This window comes from Beta vulgaris, chromosome 2 (genome assembly GCF_026745355.1).
Source record: "Beta vulgaris subsp. vulgaris cultivar EL10 chromosome 2, EL10.2, whole genome shotgun sequence".
NCBI lineage: Eukaryota > Viridiplantae > Streptophyta > Magnoliopsida > Caryophyllales > Amaranthaceae > Beta > Beta vulgaris.
Window position 1 is genome coordinate 44,366,010 of NC_079203.1, and position 21,079 is coordinate 44,387,088.

A 21,079-nucleotide genomic window follows, 5' to 3' on the forward strand; every position below is an offset into this window, starting at 1 on the left:
AGAAAATATGCAAATGTAATAATAATAGTAATGCAAGTTTATTTTATTACCAAACAAGAAATAAAAAGATGATTTTGTTGAAAAAAATATAACACACCATGATTATGACTAGAGATTACATATAACAAAAACAATAATAACTCAAATATTCAATTTTTAGTCCCAAAGTGGTTTAGGTAAGCTAATATGATAATCATAAAAAAATCATATCCATGACCAATACATACTAAAAGTATTTTTTTTAAAAAAACAAAGTTAAAGTGAGAGAGGTAAAATAAGAGTTCATCTATATATATGTTCAAGAAATTGAATTAGGTAAAAAAAAATGAAAACCAATATATAAGCATCTGTCTACTTTAACTAATTTTGACATAACTATGATAATATAAGTTTGGAAAATTTAGATAAGATTAAACAAATTTAGATATAATAATTAAGTGTTTTTCAGACAACTTAAGGGAGAATTAAGAAAATGTCAGACAAGATAAGTTGTTTAAAGATAAAAATGGATATTTTTCTCACTACTAAAAAGTTAAGGTCAAGAGTACATTAAAACATTAATCTATATATGGCAATTCTCTCTCCAATTTATTGGATATATATTAATATATTATTCTATTATTGCGACTAAGAAGGTTGACAACCTTAGGCTTAGGGACTAGGGTCACTCAAATATTTTCCCACATTCTTACATTCAAATGAAACAAACGATATAAGTACATACATTAGAACTTACGCTTGATACTAATATCATTTTTAAAGAAAATTCACACACTTTGAATTTGGCCCATTCTATAAAAATTATAAAATAAAAGAGTAGGAGAGAGAGTGAAAACATGACACATGTGCTTAAATTATAAAATAAAGCTTTCTTTAATTTTTATAATAGTTTGCGAATTATTTTGCAAGTTTTATGAAATATCCCAAAAAAAATATGTTGCGTGTATTAAGAAACTAAGAATAGTAATTATTTTTCTTCAATATAATCCAATATTCTTTAACTAATTATTCTTGCAAAAAAAAAACTAATATAACTGTTCATAAATTTAACATCCTAAACTCAAATTATATATGAAAGTATGAGTGAATCATGAAGTAGTTGACATTATAGGATATCAATAATTATTTCTTATATGCATGATTAAATATAGTTTCCTTGCTAAAATAGATATTTCTCACTTATTCATCATTAAAGTTAAGCAGCGCCATGATTTTCTTATATAATTAATATTGTATAATACTCATTCAGTTAGATGAAATGGGGAATGATGTAAGATAAAATATATCATCAAAATTGTGGTCATTTTAGGGAACTACAAGTAAAATAATTATCTTATAATTTTATATAAAAGTAATGTTACAATTTTTAAACCATAAATCGTGTGGACGATATTAGACTGGAAAGAGAGATATCTAATGAGCATTGCGACACTAATTTAGAAGGTGAATCAACAAGATGAGTTAATTGTCAAGTTTATATGTAAAAAAAAAGGGGGATTTATAAGTATTCAAGTTTAATTGGTTTATAATAGAGTGAAACTGTTTTGAAAAGATCAAATAAAGTTATTGAATTGGAAAAGTTGTTAATTTATTTAACTTTGTTTTGGTTTTTTTTTTCTTTGATGTAGAAGATAATATTGAAATGTACATCTTATAAAGAACCTATAAAACACACATATATTATACAAGTAGTGCGTATTTATATTTGTTTACATTTTCTAAATTAGTCTTAATGAATATTAAAACTTTAGTTCGCTTAATATATTCGAAAATTGGTTTTAGGAAGAAATTAATGAATAAGGGTTAATTGTGGACCATTGAAGTCACTTGAGGTAGTCTTTGGGAGGTGAAAAGTAAATTGAGAAACCCTGTATTATACTCATTCCGTCAGATGGAATGGGAAATAAGGTATGATACAATATATCATCGAAATTGTGATCATTTCAAGTAGCAACGGGGAATAAGGTATTTAGGAAAAAAGTAGAGTGGGAAACCCTGTATGATACTCATTCCACCAGATGAAATGGGGAATAAAGTATGATACAATATATCATCGAAATTGTGGTCATTTTAGGTAGCAACGTGGAATAAGGTATTTATACCCCGTATGGTACTCATTCCGTCAGATGGAACAAATTTCCTCTGAGGTTTCAAAAAAGGCAATTTTAGTTGGTCTGTGTCAAAAGTCAAGGACAATCCCTATCGCATGGTGGGTTTGTATCTCCCGACCAGTTCTCAGTCATGGCCAATTTTATGTAGCCATTTCTCAGTCATTGGTAAAAATTGCCTAATAGTACTCCTATATCAGAAAGATAATGGGAAGTCTAATACTTTAAGGCCATTTCGAGGAAAAAATGAAGATGTAATGTAGAGAGAGTTTCTGAGACGATTGACCCCCCCACTGGTTACTGGGATGAAAACCAAGTTCGTGCAAATTTTCTCCCTGTTGAGGCGGTTGAGATCCTTAACCTTTACCATCTCAACCCTTAGATGATGGCTTTCTATGGGGCTACACCAAAATTGGTATGTTCTACTAAATAAGACCATCACTTTATTAATTTTTTTAAGAATTCCCATACAGTTGTTGGCGATTCTATTGTATCGGAAGTGTGGAAGAAAATCTGGAATTCCAATCTTCCTCCTAAGGTGTTGTTGGCTTTACTTATATGATATAATTGCTTCGACTATATTATACTTCCTCCGCTTTTTTTCTACTGCAGCAATTGGGTTTTCACGCTTGCCAATGCTCAATTTTTACTATTAATATCTTTATTTACTATTTAGTAAAATTATACACATTTGATATTTTGAAAGTATATATCAAGACGAATCTAACAATACCCACATGACTATATTTGTCTTTACATAAAAATAACAATATATAGTGAAAGGGTATGATAGTGAATGAATAGTGTAAAAATCTCATTATTATATTAGACTACGAACGGATGAAGTAGCTTCCTAAAACATTTTGTTTTGCTCTAAAAAGAAGTCTTCCAAAATATATGAATATCATGTATCTGTTAAACAACTTTATAATTAATATAAATGTGTATTTCTCTTAAACACAAAGTTTTTGATCAAGTAGACGTAAATAATCGTTTATATGTTTTCAATGTAGCAGATATATAAACATTTTTATTGTATTAAAGTTCCCGTGCATTATGCACGGGTCCAAAATCTAGTAAATGACTAAAAACGGCTAAATTCCCGGCTAAAACTTGGGGGAATTTATATTCATGCGCATCCACATCTTACTACGGCCTAAAAAACCCATGATCCAATCTCCGCCGTCTATTCGAATGTACGGACATCGCATCGACGGCCAGCATACGCTAAAATCAACATAAAGATTTATTCACCGATAAAAAAAGGCAAAACATAGAGATTCTCTCATAAACGCTCTCTTTTTCAAAAAGGAAATTTGAATTGCAGGACGCATCCCATTGGTCCACGTGTCATGCCAAAAAATTCGACCGTTGTGAAGAATCCTTCAATTTCCTTCCCTATCCCTCACTCTCTCTCTCCAGTTCAACATCATCGTCATCTTTCTCCCTCTCTTTCTCTCTCTTATTTCTCTCTCTATCACGCAAAAATGGCGATTGCTGCGGAGAACCAGGCCGAGCAAAAGGTGAGCAATAGATTACGAAATTTATTGTAATTGCAACTCATTTTTGTTCTTGGATTGTTTTAAAAAAATTAGGAATTTTGATAATGTCATAAGATTGATGAAAATCGAAATTAAATTTCAGGAGGCTAGGGTTTTAGAAATGTCGACGCTAATTCAAAAGTATAATTTTGATTTTATTTATTTTCGGCATTTTGTTTTCATTCATATCTTTGGTCCGGAAAATTCAAGATTGAATTGCTTCAATAAATATGGAAGATTTTATGCTTACATTGTAAATTTCCTCTTTTCCGATTTTGTTTGAAAATTTTGTGTTTTCTTCTCTGAAATTGAAGGTCTTTTTTTCGGTTTGATTCATTCGAATAACTCAAATTCGTGTTGCGTTCATTACGATCTGACTAATTTGAACCTAGATTGTTTGTGATATTTTGGAAAATTGAAGATTTTGACAAATTTTGATGCATATGTGTGTTTTTCAGGCATCTGAAGAGGTTCCTGCAGCCGAGAAGAAACGGTGGACTCTCAATGACTTCGACATCGGAAAACCTCTCGGCAGAGGAAAGTTTGGTCATGTCTACTTAGCGAGAGAGAAGAGAGTATGCCATCTTCTATTGTTGTTCTTTCTTTAGTTTCTCCAATGTGTCGATTTTGATTCAACATATATTGGCTTCTTTAACCTAGAGATATAATATGATCTACATTTAATTCATAGCAGTATTTGATAGAAACAAAGAGGGATAACTTATTATTAACTCAAAACTACGTACTCGTTTTACCTTATGTACTCGTGTTAGATACTTAACATTCTGATATGGGTATGGACACTTCGACAATTCATTTTGGACGAAAAGTAGGGATGGTTTTCAAAATGGTGGAGACGGATGCTTAGATATTACATGTGTACCCGAATCCAAGTAACATAGATGTAAAGGGGAATTTTGAGAATTTTGCTGAACTGTTGATTTTTCTGAATCAGAGCAATCATATTGTGGCACTTAAAGTACTATTCAAGAGCCAGCTGAAACAGTCTCAAGTGGAGCATCAGATACGGCGAGAAGTTGAAATACAAAGTCATCTTCGTCATCCTAACATACTACGTCTATATGGATACTTCTACGATCAGGTACTGATCTATGCAACATAGTTGCTAACACGGATGGACATAGCCTCGTTTTTTGTACGAAGGTGAAAGTGTAACCTGTCTTATATGTGCAGAAACGCGTGTATTTGATACTTGAATATGCACCCAAAGGGGAGCTGTACAAAGAGCTTCAAAAGTGCAAATTTTTCAGTGAAAAGCGCGCAGCAACTGTAAGTTTCATTCCAGAAATAAAAATCTGAGGTAGTTTTGGAGGCGAGCAAATAATGCTAACTAGTCTTTTTGTTCGCATATTCGTTTGGTTGCAGTATATTGCATCATTAGCTCGGGCACTTATTTACTGTCATGGTAAACACGTGATACACAGAGATATAAAGCCGGAGAACCTCCTAATAGGTGCACAGGTAACAAGCATGACTAAGCTACCAATTTTTCTGTTTTTCCTAAGCTTCCAAATATGTAAAAGATTGTCCTAATTACGAAATTTATGGGTTCACTTTGGCAGGGAGAACTTAAAATTGCAGACTTCGGTTGGGCAGTTCATACATTCAACCGCAGGAAGACAATGTGTGGTACACTTGACTATCTTCCTCCAGAGATGGGTATGCATTTCCTGTGAACAAAGTCCTTTATCATTAGAGTGTCTTAATTTGGATTGCTAGTTACATGATCTCCTTTTGAATGCTTCCTTTGGTTGACAGTCGAGAGTGTCGAACATGATGCAAGTGTCGACATATGGAGCCTCGGTGTCCTTTGTTACGAGTTTCTATATGGTTTTCCTCCTTTTGAGGCAAAGGAACATTCAGACACATATAGGAGGTGAGCAATTATGCGAGTTATGAGTTATTTGTTTGATATAACTCTTTGTATCAGCTTCAATTTACATCAGTAATATAACACATCTTCCTGCAGGATTGTGCAAGTTGATTTAAAATTCCCCTCCAAACCCATTGTATCTTCAGCTGCAAAGGACCTTGTTAGTAAGGTAAAGTTTGATTACTGAATCAGTAGCATATATTTCTGTAATGCTAATCACCACCTAATTTAGTCGCCGCCATTGTTAAACATCAGATGCTCGTTAAAGACTCGTCAGAACGTCTGCCATTGCACAAGCTTCTGGAACATCCATGGATTATACAAAATGTAGATCCTTCAGGTCTTTACAAGTTCTGATGTGATCTTGGGGTCTATAGTAGTGACACACCAATATAATATAACCAAGTACTTGTTGTAAAATTGTCATCCTAAGCATTTTCCCAAGGATGGCTAATTCTGTAAAACAACCATGCCCCCAAGTTTTAGAAGCTATCTATCTTCCTAGGGCTGTAGACTTTTCAAGTGAATATCGTTTGTCTCTAAATTCATTTAATGTAGTTATAAGAATTTTTTACCCAATGATCACAGATCTCTGTTCTTGGTTATACTTAAATAAAGGCAAAGGGTACTAATTTATATAATTATATCCTTTTCTAACAAAAAGTTATTCTCTTGCATTATTTGATGGGCAAATCCCTCACCATGTAGCCAAAGCATTAGTTTTCATGGTAATAATTAATAATGAGTAAAACAGTTTTTTGGCTTAAGATGAGCTATCTCTGGTTATTGTAACTCAGTGTGCATTTCAGTGAGTAGTTTACATCTAAAGAAATTTGAGAACAGTCTATGAATGAGGAAGTTTATGATCTGTTACCAAGACTCAATAATTTGTTTACAAGAGAGATGATTAAATAAAAAAGTAGTCACATTTTCTTGAATACTAAAAGTAACAGAGAAAGGATCAGATTTCTTAATACTCCCTCCATCCCAAGATATAATTCCCATTTTCATTTTGGGTGTCCTGAAATATAGTTCCCATTTCCATATTTAGTTTCACATTTTTCCGTAATTTGTCCAAAAAACCGTGTCCTATCATTTATTTGCTTCTTAAATTTTGTTTTTTCCTTTGTTTATTCAATCAAAATGTTACAATTAATACTCTTTCACCAATTATTCTCCATTTTCTCTCCTAAAATCATCTTTTCCCATACACCATTTGTTTAAATAAACAAAAAATCTTTACTATCTCTCTTAATTCTACCTGCATAAATTACCGTGAAAAAAAGGAAAATGGGAACTATATTTTGGGACGGAGGGAGTATGTTGTTTAATGATATTGAGAGGATAAAACTAACGTCATTATTATGAAAGGCGTTTTTCATCTTATATAGACATATGTTACGATAATGTGACTGTAAATCCGGAGAGGGAAGAATTATTTCACCAAATTCATGCATCACATTAACACTGGAAAAATATAAGATGAACCACGGTATAAGAGCTATAAGGGAGATCTTTAGGTAGCAAGTTTATGGAAAAAAGTTACAAATGAACAATGCAGGAATACTTCTGTCCCTCAGCTGGGTTTCACTATGTCGATTGCAGTCTTTTTGCTCTGTTGTAAGGCAGATGCAGCAGACTAACACCATAGATAAGGTGGCAAGTAGAGAACAATAGTGTGACCTTCGTACGCTGTAGCAAGATGCAGACAAGATACGGAACAATCACGAACTCCCAAGTAACGATTTTATTCTTTAAGTAGTACTATGTGGAAATAGCTCATGTATGACAACTTCTCCAACGACATCATTCCAGATGAAAAGCAGGCCATAAACAATAATCTACAGAGTCTAGATCAAAAGTACATATATATATATCGAAAAATTCCCTCACTGCAATGACTGGGAATGATCAATTGAGAGATCATGGATGGGTAAAGGGCCTATTCTAGTCAGCAGTATCTGCAGATGTTTGGACTTCACAATGCCCCTTCTAAGAAATTTGATAATAGAGATGTCAACCTGCTGTGCATACATTCCAAATCTATATGCAAACTTTTACTGATGCAGCTAAAATTAGTCGATGCAGGGAGTTTACTGGTTACTATCAAAGAGACTAACAAATACAAGACAGATGATTAAGCAGGAAGTCTTTCATTGGATAATTGTCATGAATGCAAACATTCATACATGGGAAAACATCTTATTCGACAATCTGACATATAAAACACCAAATATCATTAAAAGCATCATGACATAAGCTGGAAAAAAAAGATTTAGAGGATCGTTTTTGGACCAGGATTAGTTTGGGATCTTTAACCAATTCGAGCACCGAACAACATAACTGGTTCATGAACCTCATTGCGAGGGCCACCACCAATTCCAGCATTGACTATTCTCCGCTGACCACTTCTAACACCAGGAAGAAAACTTCTGGCAAGATTAGCCTTATATCCCAAGAAATACGCATAAGTTCCATTTTTTATCATGGATATGATTGTTTCAAAAGGATACATGCTTTGAAACTGCATCTCTAGAGGAGTTCTGACGGTGAATGGGAAATTAAGTGAGGAAAACCTAAGAAGCTTTAGACTGGCTCTGTCATAAGCAATGGCAGCATCTACCTCCGTTTCATAGGTTCCGAGCCACAATCGCTTTCTGTCCACAGTGATTTGAGCCTCCCATTTCCCAGTCCTCCTTGAAATAACACCTCTGAATCGAGAAGCCTGGCCTCCTTCCATGTGTTGCTGAAATTATTTAGTCCTCGCTGAGCAGCTTAATGTGATTGAAGAGGGAGAATTATGAGAAGACGTCAAGGGTAAGAGTTTGAAGAAGATTGATGCTGCGGCAGACAGAATTCAGGCTCCCACTATTAATACAAGAAAAGGGCTTGGAAACAATTAAGACTTTTCAAGTAAGACATCTCAAACAAAACAAAGTGTAGGATTTTTTTCTGATTACAGAGACATATTTGGTAACCTCAAATTTGCTTCTTTCTTTATCAGGTTGAACTCCCAATGATCCGTCTTACACGTGTCACACAGTTAGAGGTCACTGGCTACAGAAACCATCCACAAAGGGAACTTGTTCTTATCCAATTTGACATGAACACAGGCATGATTAGTGAAAAATGAAAAATGGATTATAGATCCAACAAATAAATTCTTACTCCAAGTGAAGATATAACCACTGATGCCTAAGACTGTCAAGTGGAATCTAATGGATCTTGAAATCTAGTTCCTAGATGAGATGAAGGATTTTGTAAACTAAAAGAAGTGAACAACTTTTAATATTTGGTTTCAACTAATCATGGAATTGAATGATAACGTTGAATTAATATAACCCTCAGAATTTTGAGAGTAACATCTATGAGGAGAAATTTAAGATAGAAAGGAGTAAAACTTGAATCCACCTATCATCTGCCAAATGGTTATCACACAGACCAATCTCTTAGAACTTGAGCACATTGGGTATCTTAACATGTCCATGAATAAGAATTTGGGTTATTCAACAAAGTAGTGACAATGAAATCTACTATTTATATCTTGAGAATATTTCAAAAACCTGAAGTATATCAGGAGTGCAAATGTGATGTGAATAAAACAGACACAAAATAGAGTAATCAAGAATTATTGAGGTAAGCAGGCATACAAGAAAAACTGCTCATTATAACCTCAACATCTCAGGACATGGAGCATCTTTCTTATTAATTACAATGAAACTAAAAGCAATCAGAGAAGGAGCGATAACCTGAAACCCAAATACAAAGAGAAGTAGGACCAAGTACAATCTCAAAAATCCATGGACAAAAGCAGGACATAGGTAAAAAAAATCAATCTAAGCATTTAGTTTGCCAGAAATCAATGTTTTTGACGTATAATATGGTTGCTGGAGCTTTTCTTCATGATATAAATCATCTTATCGTAATTGATATCTCAACATTTTCTCTATGATTCATAAGAAAAAACAATTTAAAATAAGTATAGCTGGGTGAACCTTGCAAGTATTCAAGTTATTATAGGCTTGTTGAAAGGATGTTCATTATTCCATCATTCTCCTTATGTTTCATCAAAGACAATGGTATAGTTCCATTCTAAAAAGCAAAAAAGACAATGGTATAGTTACCTTCCATCTGCACGATAGATGATGGCCAATATGATTCTTGCTAAAGCGCAGCCCATTTCTTATCCTATGCTTCCAAGTAACGTCGTTGCTTCCAAGTAACGTCGTTGCCTCCAAACCTATTCAAGCAAAAGCTATTTAGAAACCCTCCCCCCCCCCCTCCCCAAACCTTTCTCTTACCCTGCAATCCAAATAAATAATGAAAGGAACTGAAGTCTGAACAGCGAAAAGGATCCAAAGCTTACACATGGATCTCAGAAGTTGAAGAGTAGAAACAACAAATAGAGAACCAGCACCATGTATTCATTCATTGTATTGCAACTATCTCTACAAGTGACATATTTCAGTCTTCACATAAATCACATAACCTACTAGGCTACTAGCTTCCATATAAACCTATATCTATATGCGCTCTTACAAACAATCTTCAATTCAGCAAGTGTGAAAACTTAATCACTACAAAAATATTTCCCGAATCACACACTCTAGGCCATATTAAGCAACTACAAGCTAGAATCAGAGGAACTAACATCTTCCTAAATGAACTAAAGAAAGTAAAGAGACAATTAAAGCATAGCAAGACCTTATCTGCACAGGAAAAAGAACACATAATCCAAAACCTCAAAACTGATACCGCCTACACACTTGCCACGGAACTGCAGGCTGTCCAGTGCATCTTGTCAGCTGAAATTGGAAGATCATATTCCCTTGTGGCCCCTTTTTCTTCTCACAACTCTTCACCTCATACAACCCATCATACACATACAGTACCTTATGACCATAGAACCTCTCAGATGTGAGCCCCCTAACCACTCTAACTTCCTTTTTCTCCTTCATACTATTCCACAAAGCGCGATTTCCAGCCTTAAGCTCCTGATCAGGAGGAATCCCAACTTGATTTCTCTTGAGTGCACCTCCTTCCCCAATGTATATCAAGGCATTGGGATCATTCATCTTGTCCAAATGCCTTTCACTAGCTACAATACAAGTAGCCACCCTACTCCCACCCCACTCCATACTATCAATTCCACGCTCGAAATGCTTATGCAATCCGACAAACGACAACTCGATCCTGTAATGGAACTTATCCCCCACCTCTACCCCAGGCACAGACCCAAAAACCTCCGCAGACCGGCTCATTAGTTTTCCTTCTCTTTTCAATTCAGCATACGCTGTTGTATCAATCCTCCTAATTCCTCTACCACTTTGTGAGATTTCTCTACACCTTTTCCTAAACAAGTTCAGCATTTCAAGCACTTTGTCCCTCTCCCCAGAATTCTTCAATATTGGCTCCTTTTTCTTAACTGTCTGAACCTTGTTCATTTCAACCACATTTTCTCTCTCTCCTAGTTTTCTCTCACTAGATTCTTTGAAATTAGGCTCATTTTTCTTTACATTACTCACTACTATAGGAATCTTACCTTTCACAGCAGCAACATTGCGCCTCCAAGTAACAGAATCACTACTAAACCCAGAATTTTTCCTACTTTCTGACACATTTTCTAAGAAATTTTGGGTGGTTTTTTGCGCATTTGGACCACACCCAGGTGGAAAATCTCTTCTACAATAATGAAATGAGTTCATACCAGAAAAACCCTTATAAGATGAGTTTGAAATCCCACAATTCTCTGGAAAATCTAGAGAAAATGGAGGCCTAATAGTTTTACTGCCATGTTTTTCAGCCTCCATTGTTAGGTTTCTCAAGAACAAGAACGCAGTGTTGATATTTTTGAAAAAACAGGGGAAGGAAAGAATGGGTATGAATTTTAAGTAAAATGTGGGTAAGTTTATGAGAAATTTGAAGCCAGGAGTGAGAAAAAATGGCAAAGAAAAAAGAATTATAGCAAAAAGGTGATGATTAACCCCCAAAAGATTTCATGTTAAGTGGAAATGTGAGTTTGTTTAAGTTTCTGGGTTTTTGAGGATGTTCTTCTTGGAAATGATATGAAGATGGGTTTCAGTTTTTGAATAAGAAGTTAAGTTTTGGGAGGGAATTCTGGGGTTTTCATGGGGGTTGAGGTTGTTCGAGAGACCTCCATTGAAAAGAGTTTGGAGAGCAACAACGGAGGGAAATTAGAAGTGCAACTGCAAGCTCTCCTGTGGACGTCCACCCCACTGTAAACGAGTTTGGACGATTTTAACCCAAATTACTACATACACTGATACACATGTCCATATGATAAACATTATACGCAGGCTGAACATTAAACACTAGATTATGAACATAAAGACCAGTACCTAAATATGTATCCTATTCGCTATAAATTGCCCGTATTTACTATAAATCACTCGTAATTTTTTCATAAATTTCCTAAACTACCCCCTATGTATACTCACTCTCTCTCTTCCCTCCTCTCACTCTCATTCTCACTTCCTCGCACCTCACTTCAACCACCACCGGAACCACCATCATCCCAGAACCACCACCATCGAAACTACCACCACACCGGAACCACCACCACTGAAACCACCACCACATCGGAACCACCACTGAAACCACCACCGCGAAAGCGAATTTTAAAAAAAAAAACTGACACAGAGGAAACGAAACGTTTTCGTATGGAAGAAACGAAACGTTTTCGTTTCCTCCATAGATTTTCGTTTCCTCTGTGTCAGTTTTCAAAAAAAATCGCGGTGGTTCCGATGTTGGTGGTGGTCGCCGCTGTGGTAGTTTCGGTGGTGGTGGTCCCATGGTGGTGGTGGTTTAAGTGATGGTGGTTGTCCGTGGTGGTTGGGGTGAGGTGAGAGAAAGTGAGAATGAGAGTGAGAGGAGGAGAGAGAGAGTGTGAGTGAGGTAATTTAGGAAAATTTTGAAAAAAATACGAGCGATTTTAAGTAAATACGGGCGGTTTTAACTTTTAAGTAAATACGGGCGGTAAATAGTAATGTCCATATGTATATTCATTTGACTTATTAGCTATGTATGTGTACTCATTTGACTTATTATCTATGTGCATAAGCCATATACATATGCGTACCATGCTCTACGTACAAGCGTGTGCATCATCTAGGCGTTGCAATTTTAATTTACAATTGATTCACGGACCTTCACAATCTAAACTTAGGCCTGCTTAATTAACCATGAAAAAAATTAATGGTTGATGAGGATGAATAATTTTTTTTCTTTAAATAATCATGAACCGGATTCATTCATGAACCTTTCTCAATGATTTGGAAATCCAAACAGTTCATAAAATTAGTTCACGCATGAAATATTGCTAAGTTTTGTATTTGTACTAATCCTGAAAAAAGAAAATCTTTTCCATCTTTGAAATATTTATATCTCAAAAAAAATATTTTGAAAAAAGAATAAAATTATTAAATTCATAATTTCTCATTCTCTATATATAAACAATTATTATGGCATATGTTTCTCACATTTCTAATTTTCCAAAAAGTAGGGGAAAATGATGAGAGACACTGATGAACCTTTTATTAATACTTGTTTATGGTTAAAAAATAAAAATGGAAATGTTTCGTAAAAATGACACGAAGGAAAGAGAAAGGATTGGAGAAGAGTGTGAATCATTTTATATGGTTCATAAATAAGGATGCTCTTAGTCCAGTAAAATTATCGGACAAACAAAAAGGATGCCAAAATAAGGGTGACGTTACATTTAGTTCATTACAAATTGTAATCGTGCCTTTTTTAACATTCTTATTATCATATATTCACCCTCTCCTTTATATTTGTATTTCTATTACCTCTCTAGAACCACCACCACCAACATTGGACCACTACCACTAAGGGGGACAAATAGTCACATTTAGCCTTGCACAATACAGCACAGAAATTCCAGTGCCACCTAATGCGTTCAATGGTAGTTAACCGTCTCGAAACAATATTTGTTTATAAAAGTCGTTTATAACTTGTAAATTTAAAGATATATGCATATAAAATTTAGATTTTTTTTAAAATTGTCATTATGAAATTATTATCTTATAAAGATTTAAAAGAAGAGTTCAAATCAAAGTGCTTTTATAAACTAAAGTACTAGTTCTACATATTAAATGTTTTCAATTAGAATACTTACCCTGTTTCACAATACATGCACAATTTCTCAATTAGGCACTATGAATCAATCAATTTTGACAATCTTTCTCTCAAAATTATATAAGAAAAACATATTCAAGTAGGATCTTGTTAAATTCGTCGCGATACGAGGAATTTAAATGTCAACTTTTTAATTTTTTTACTTATATACAATTAATGATATTAATATCGAAATAAGAGCATTAGAGTGAGTAAAAAGCACATGGTGCATGTATTGTGAAATGGAGGTAGTACTTTGCTATAATTTATAAGAATAGACATAATTTTATATGCATAAAATTTAACCTCGTGAAATTGCCAATATTTAAAAGAAAATGAGATTTGCAAGACAGCCACTACCATAGTCTAGCAAATAGTTTATTATGCCATATAAGAGCATGTATAATGGTACATAGCTCTCCAACTAGCTTTCTAGTGTTTTTCATCTATTCTCTCCCTTCAAGCTACTCAAGAACTATATTTAAAAACGCCCAACAACAATAAAACTCTTAAAAGAGCTTTTCATTCAACTTTTTTTTGTTTTGTGGTCTCCATATCAATGAATGAAACTCATTTATACTATGATCAAAGATTTATAAACAATGTTATTCATGTAAACTAAATAATTACCAAAAAATTTCTTTTTCATAATTTATGTATTGTGGATTTTTTTAAAAAAATATTAATTTTTAATGCTAATATCTCTATTATATAAGGGAAGGGGGGAGCAATGGTGTCCTCTTTTGAAATGCCTATTTTGCCCCCCTTTCCTTTCTAAATTACAAAAGAATTGTCAAAATCAAATAGCACTCATATACAACACTCACTCACAAATCACTTAAAATAAGAAACTTTACAAATCACTCATACGAGAAAATCACGTAAATCACTCAAATAATCAGGAAACTTTATTAAAACTTAAAATTAACATACAAACTAAAACTAATAACCTAAAACGTTAATACATTAAAAAACATTTACAAAAATTACTAACAGATCACTATTCATAAAACCATTCACAATTAATGGTGGGTAATAAAAAATAGAGGTATCTGTAGTGAAATCAGAATTTAATTAGAAGTTAGACAAGGAAAAAAATTATTTAATTTTTTATAGTGTTTCCTATATATAAGAAAAATTTTACATATATTTGGACCTATCTTTTTCTATTATATAATAGCGATTAATTATCAAGGTAAAAAGGTTATGTAAATATCATTCAATAATTAAAGTACAACATATCTCTATTATATAAGAGAAGGGGGAGCTATGGTGTCCCCAAATGAAGAGACTATGTTACCCATTCCCATTCTAAATTACAAATTCACTTACAAATCAAATGGGGCTTCAAACAAAAATACCAAAAAATATAAATCTATACAAATCACTACTACCTATGAAAAAATTGACTTGAAATCAAAGTGTCCACTTTTTTTATAATTTATGAAGTACTGTACTTAATTCAAAAATCAACTAAAAAATTATAATATTAGAAATCATAAATAAATTCAATAAAAACTTTATTTTGTTCATAGAATTTAACTTTGAAAAGAAAAAAAAACAAAACAAAAAGAATGTTGAGAGACTTAAGTGACAGAAACTAAACCAATCAAATTTTGCAACTAAAAACAAGGATTTTTCGCAAAATGCAGCCTTTTATAATAGCGAGTTTGCTAATTGCAGCACTTTCATTTCAAACTCTCCAATTGCAGCCATTTAAATTGAATCTACATTTAAGTTGCAGCCCAATTTGGATTTGGGGCCAATGATGACGTCATGGTTAACCCTCCAACGGGAAATTTTTCCCAACATCTTGAAAAACCCTCGATTTTTTTGAAAAACCCTCGATTTTTCCTTCTCTCTCCTCTGACCTTCAGTTGCTCTCTCTCTCCTCTTTCTCCTCTTTGTCTCTCCTCTCTCTCCAGGACCACCATTTTCTATCTCTTCTCTCTCCTCTCTCCTTTCCGTGCTGGCATTTTCGAAAATACGTGGCAATGACTGAAAATTTTGCGGGAAGCTCCAACAAGCATCTTCTACTTCGAAATCTGGACCTGATATGCCTAAGTAAGCTTTCCTTTATCTTTTCCATTTGCAATTCTTTAATGGTGTAAATAATTGTTGTTTATTCACTTTGATTCCTGTGATTATTTAGATATATTTTATATTAATGTAAAACCTAAACTAACATAAGACATTGTTAATTAAGTTTATGGTTGCAAAGTTTTTATTTTTAACTTTATTTAATTTGAAATTGAACAGGGATTTTGGCATTAAACCCCTCCCTCCTGAAATTGGAATTAGGCTGTTGTATGGGGGGAATTTTGAGAAAAAGAACTTAATGGTCAATTGGGTTGGGGGGTCAATGTATTTGGATGGTCAAATTCTTGTGAGGAGATTCACCATCAACTATGTGAAACAGATTGTGAGGGACCAATTAAAATACACTGGTAGCTTTAAGATTTGGTATAGAAAGTTTGGGAAGAATCTACTCACTGGCAGGAAGGTTTTGTGTTCTGAAAGTGACATTGATGACATACATAGGACCATAGATAAGGCTGGGTATCCGACTTTATATGCAGTGTTTGATGATGGAAATGGGAATCTAATGTATGTGGACCCCTTACAGCTAAAACCCTTATCCCCCCTATCACCTGTCAAATACCAACCATATGTTAACATAATAAATAGCAAAAGCAACCCTAGAGATAGCTCCCCTTCCCAGCCAATAAAAAACATTAAGCCCCCTGTCACTAGACCTGAAAAGCTACCCTTAAAGAGAAAAAATCCTAACCCACCTGCAGTTGGTAGCCCAGAGAAGAGGAAAACTAGAAGTCAGGGAGAGGCTGTGATTATTGGCAAGAGTGAGTTTCTCAGAGGAGTTGAATCTAAGCAAAGTCAGTCTAAGCAAAGTCCTAAGAAGCCAAGTACAAGCCAAAAAAAAACAAAACCAAAGGCAAAACAGTCCTTGGGGAAGAGTCCTAGGAAGCCAAAGGGTGCTAAGAAAAAGAAACAGAGAAGTGTTTCTGATGAGGAAGATGGTGAAGGTGATAATGAAGGTGGTGATGGTGAAGGTGAGCCACAACTGAATGAGAAACATGATGGGTATGCATCTGATGTCCCAGTTCAGGAGGGGGACTTTGATAATATTGTGCAGGAGGATCTGTTTGCAGCTGGAGTAGGTGATGGGATTTTGCAAGGAGTTCATTCAAGTTTAGGTGTAGGACCAAAAACTAGGCAAGCTAGAAAGGGGGAATCTGAGAGGCAAGCAACTGAGGGTGGAACAGAGAAGGAAGCAGCTGAGGGTGAAGATGAGAGGCAAAATAGAAGGAGTGGAGATAGGTTAACTGCAGATCTAGAAGGTGGGTTTAGAATTGAAGATGAGCTTCAGTTTGAATCTGATGATAATGGGAGTTTATGTGGATCTGATGAAGAAAGAGATCTCATTTTCAACCCTAATGTAGATTTTAGCAAGCCTATTAATCTAAAACCTGGGCTTAGGTTTGCATTAGTGAGGATACTAAGGAAAGCATTGAGACAACATGCTATTGAGGGCCACTATGACTACTACTTCATCCATAACAACAACAGTAGGTTGACTGCCTACTGTGTCAACAGATGTCAATGCCCCTGGAATAGCAAAAGATCAAAGAGGGTTGGTTGTGTTTGTGGGAAAACTGTGTGTAGGTTTAAGGTTATTGCAAGGAGATTGAAGGAAGAGGAGACTATGTCTATTAGAAGCATTAGACTGAAGCATAATTGCACCTTTCAAAACTGGAATAGGAAGGTGACAGCTGAGTTTTTAGCAGAGAAGTACTTGGAGAGGTGGAGAGCAGATCCTGGGTGGCATCTTGTTAAGGGATTTGGGTCAGCTATTATGCAAGATTTGGGTGTTCAATGTGGGTATCATAAACTGTGGTATGCTAGGGCAAGGGCTAAATACATTTTGTATGGGGATGGGGCAGATCAATACAAGCTGGTATGGGATTATGTGAATGCCATAAGGCAGCATTGTCAAGGAAGCATGGCTATTTGCTGCACTGAGTCCATTGAAAGACCTCCTCCAGTGTTTCAGAGGATGTTTATTTGCCTGAAGCCCATATTGGATGGATTCAAGGCTGGTTGTAGACCTATTATAGGTTTAGATGGCTGCCATCTCACTGGAGCTTACCCTGGGATTTGCTTGGTGGCTGTTGGATCTGATGGAAACAATAACATATATCCATTAGCATGGGCTATAGTGGATGTGGAGAAGACATACACATGGACTTGGTTCATTGATTTGCTTGCCTCTTCACTTGGTACAGTTGATGGAGAGGGGTGGACTTTTATGTCTGACAGGCAAAAAGTAAGTGTCTCAATCCATCAACTATAATTGCTTAATTAGTTAACCACAATGTCATGATATGATCTAACCCTATTTACTTTTCAATGCCTATTACTACAGGGTTTATTAGAAGCTTTTGCTAATGTTGTGCCAAAAGCTGCTGTGAGGTATTGTTGGAGGCACATATGGTGCAATTTCAAAGAAAAATTTGGTGGTCAAGCATTTAAGGATGCATTATGGAGTTGTGCCACAGCAACAACAAAGGTATGACCTTATAATATGCAAATAATTTGTGTTTAGTCTCTCACTGATATTTTGTTGTTGTGTGCACAGTTTGAGTTTGATATACAAATGGATTATCTAAAAGGGTTGTCTGAGGCTGCATTCAATTGGGCTAATGCCATTCCACCTGAGTGTTGGGCTAGGTATGCTTTTAGTCCTATCCCTAAGTCAAAGATGCTGTTAAATAACATGTGTGAAAGCTTCAATAATGTATTGAAGCCAGCTAGGGATAAACCTATCTTAACCCACATGGAATAGATGAGGAAATATGTGATGCAAAGAAGCTGCACAAAGAGGGATGGAATCCATGCCATTGAGGGCAGGTTCATGCCCTATGTTGCAAAGCAGTTTGAGTGGGCTGAGAAACAAAGGAGATTTTGCTTACTAACCAAGAGTAGTGAGACCCTTTTTGAGGTGGAGAACAATGATGACAGATTCATTGTTGATTTGGGGGAGAAAACATGCAGTTGTTTTAGTTGGGAACTTTCAGGTATACCATGTCATCATGCATATTCTTGCATTTTATACATGAGGCTTAACCCTGAAGACTTTGTTTCTCACTGGTATTCAAAAGAGATGTATGAGAAGACTTATGCCCCTGTTGTCCCACCTATCCCTGGGCCTAAGCAATGGGTGAAAACACCTTACCCTCAACCTCTCCCTCCACCTTATAAGAGAATGCCTGGTAGGCCATCATTGAAGAAAAGGAAAATTGGAGCATCAGAACTACAAGAGGCTGCTCAGAAGAAAGGAAAGCAAGCAATGGAGGATATGCTTGTTGAGAAAGCAAGTAGAGTAAAAGGGAAGAAGAACATGTGCAGCAATTGCAAGAACATGGGTCACAACAGAAGAAGCTGCAACAACCAACCATATGTTTCCCCTACTGCTGATGAAGGCCCAAATACAGGGAAGCCCCCCTCCACTGATCCTTGGTGTAAGCACAGAAGAGAAAAAAGAGAACAAGACAAGGTACTAACCTTCTCTCATCCTAGTCATGTAATGCTTAAGAAGGCTACAAACTGATCCTTATTTTTTGTTTGTTACAAGGTTGCTAGAGCTGCTGCCAGAGATGCTGCACAAGCTTCACATGCTACAAACTTGGATATGGTGGGTTCACAAGCTTCTCAGCTAACCACAGCAAGTTCTTCTAGGCCACCACATAGTCCAAGTCACATGATGTCAGAATAGATAGTCTTCCAATGCTTAGACAATGTTATGTTGCTTTGGAACAAATTTGTGTAATAGTGTTTATTTAGAACAATATTATGTTGCATTTCTTAGTTTGGAGAACAATCATTTTTTTTGGACTTTGGAACAACTATGAATGCAAGTGAAATTTGGTTGAACAAACACAAAATGTTATTTCATTCCCATTTCATTGATTACATTACTAATCCACTTACTACAATCTTTGATAAAACCTTACATATTGCTAATACACTTAGATAATGAGCATTGGAAGCTCTTACAAAACATAACACTAACAATTCCCCCCATTACATCTCAAGTTAAGATGAAGTACCAAAACAACAATATGGCCAAAAGTGCACATATTACCCAAATCTCACATTTCAGTCCTGAACTGACCCTTGTCCTCTTCATCTTCAACATAATTTTTTCTGTCTCCTTCTTCCTTCCAAGTACAACTGATTCCATCAGCTTCCTCTTCATGACCTCAACTTCATTGCTTAGTTGTCTCTTGTCTTCCATTAGTCCTAATATTACATCTCTCTGCCAATCTGTTGGGTCTTCCTTATCAACCCACTTAAAATACTTGCATCCCCTTGTGTTGGTGTCAGCATCAAAGTTTGGGCATGCATAAAACCTTCGCCCCGGATTGTCCTTAGTCCAAGCTCTCGTTTTTGAAATGTACAGCCCACAATTACACCTCTTACCCTTCTTAAACATAATTCCTGCCACATAAGTATCAAATCATGATTACAATTGCACTTATTTAGGTTTTGAAATCAAAAGCCCTAATTTTTGAGATCAACAAACCCTAATTGTTTCACCCAAAAATTTTGAAATAAAAATTCCTAAAAATCCCCAACCCCAAAAAATGGGGAAAAACCAAGAATTTAGTTGTACTAACCTTGTCTTATGATGCGCAACACTCCAAATCAAATGAAAATGCACTGAATTGAAAGAGAGGAGAGAGAAAAAAAATCTCAGATGTGTTAATGGTTGAGAGAAGAAACAGAGAGAAAAAACGAGGGAAATAAACTTAAGCAACTGAAGTTCAGAGGAGAGAGTGAGAAAAATCGAGGGTTTTTCAAGATGTTGGGAAAAATTTCCCGTTGGAGGGTTAACCATGGTTAACCATGACGTCATCATTGGCCCCAAATCCAAATTGGGCTGCAACTTAAATGTAGATTCAATTTAAAAGGCTGCAATTGGAGAGTTTGAAATGAAAGTGTTGCAATTAGCAAACTCGCTATTATAAAAGGTTGCATTTGGCGAAAAATCCTAAAAACAATTATACTTTGTATGTCTAATTTTCAAATTTTGACTCTTATGCCGAAGAAAATCGAGTTTCTGTTTTGAAAAAAAAATTCAAGCACGCATCGCGTGCAAAAAAATTCTGGTTATTTCATAAATTAAAAGAATATAGTAGATTTTGTGTATGAAATATATCCAATATTAGGCTCATTTTATATATAAAGAAAAATTAAAGTTTTTGGGATAGTAATTATTACCATTTTTTTTTGTAGTTTTATAGACTAGATCAATAAATGGTTGCAAGAAAAAAAAAAAATTACACTAAGCTTCAAGCAAG

At 35.1% G+C, this 21,079-nt stretch overlaps 4 protein-coding genes across 7 annotated transcripts; 1 reads left to right on the forward strand and 3 right to left on the reverse strand.

The window, feature by feature from the left end:
- The first annotated feature begins 3,453 nt into the window (after positions 1-3,453).
- On the forward strand, positions 3,454-6,206 carry LOC104885944 (serine/threonine-protein kinase Aurora-2). Its single transcript, XM_010670526.4, has 9 exons — positions 3,454-3,631; positions 4,108-4,224; positions 4,605-4,751; positions 4,844-4,939; positions 5,036-5,131; positions 5,233-5,329; positions 5,429-5,546; positions 5,640-5,712; positions 5,799-6,206. The coding sequence occupies exons 1-9, from the start codon at positions 3,461-3,463 to the stop codon at positions 5,898-5,900; spliced, it is 1,017 nt and encodes a 338-aa protein (XP_010668828.2). The 5' UTR covers positions 3,454-3,460; the 3' UTR covers positions 5,901-6,206.
- Positions 6,207-7,002: 796 nt separating this feature from the next.
- Positions 7,003-11,778, reverse strand: LOC104885936 (histone-lysine N-methyltransferase, H3 lysine-9 specific SUVH5). 4 transcript variants are annotated; one of them, XM_057392673.1, is made up of 2 exons: positions 9,668-11,778; positions 7,003-7,535 (listed from the first exon to the last, which is right to left on the reverse strand). In XM_057392673.1, the coding sequence occupies exon 1, from the start codon at positions 11,351-11,353 to the stop codon at positions 10,286-10,288; it is 1,068 nt and encodes a 355-aa protein (XP_057248656.1). In that variant the 5' UTR covers positions 11,354-11,778; the 3' UTR covers positions 7,003-7,535; positions 9,668-10,285. The 4 variants fall into 4 exon arrangements, with proteins under 4 accessions (XP_057248656.1, XP_048495756.1, XP_048495754.1 ...); XM_048639799.2 differs by lacking the exon at positions 7,003-7,535 and adding an exon at positions 7,681-8,317; XM_048639797.2 differs by lacking the exon at positions 7,003-7,535 and adding an exon at positions 7,681-8,384.
- Positions 7,858-8,283, reverse strand: LOC125494898 (AP2/ERF and B3 domain-containing transcription factor At1g51120-like). The gene has a single exon (XM_048638778.1). The coding sequence runs from the start codon at positions 8,281-8,283 to the stop codon at positions 7,858-7,860; it is 426 nt and encodes a 141-aa protein (XP_048494735.1).
- Positions 11,779-19,806: 8,028 nt separating the features above from the next.
- On the reverse strand, positions 19,807-20,211 carry LOC125494899 (uncharacterized). The gene has a single exon (XM_048638779.1). The coding sequence runs from the start codon at positions 20,209-20,211 to the stop codon at positions 19,807-19,809; it is 405 nt and encodes a 134-aa protein (XP_048494736.1).
- Between the last annotated feature and the right edge of the window lie 868 nt (positions 20,212-21,079).

Coding starts and splice junctions, on each gene's coding strand:
- LOC104885944 (XM_010670526.4), top strand. CDS start 3,461: ATGCCAAAAAATTCGACCGTTGTGAAGAATCCTTCAATTTCCTTCCCT. Junction 4,940..5,035: donor GTGAAAAGCGCGCAGCAACT/GTAAGTTTCATT, acceptor GTTTGGTTGCAG/TATATTGCATCATTAGCTCG. Junction 5,330..5,428: donor CTATCTTCCTCCAGAGATGG/GTATGCATTTCC, acceptor TTTGGTTGACAG/TCGAGAGTGTCGAACATGAT.
- LOC125494898 (XM_048638778.1), bottom strand. CDS start 8,283: ATGGAAGGAGGCCAGGCTTCTCGATTCAGAGGTGTTATTTCAAGGAGG.
- LOC104885936 (XM_057392673.1), bottom strand. CDS start 11,353: ATGGAGGCTGAAAAACATGGCAGTAAAACTATTAGGCCTCCATTTTCT.
- LOC125494899 (XM_048638779.1), bottom strand. CDS start 20,211: ATGTTTAAGAAGGGTAAGAGGTGTAATTGTGGGCTGTACATTTCAAAA.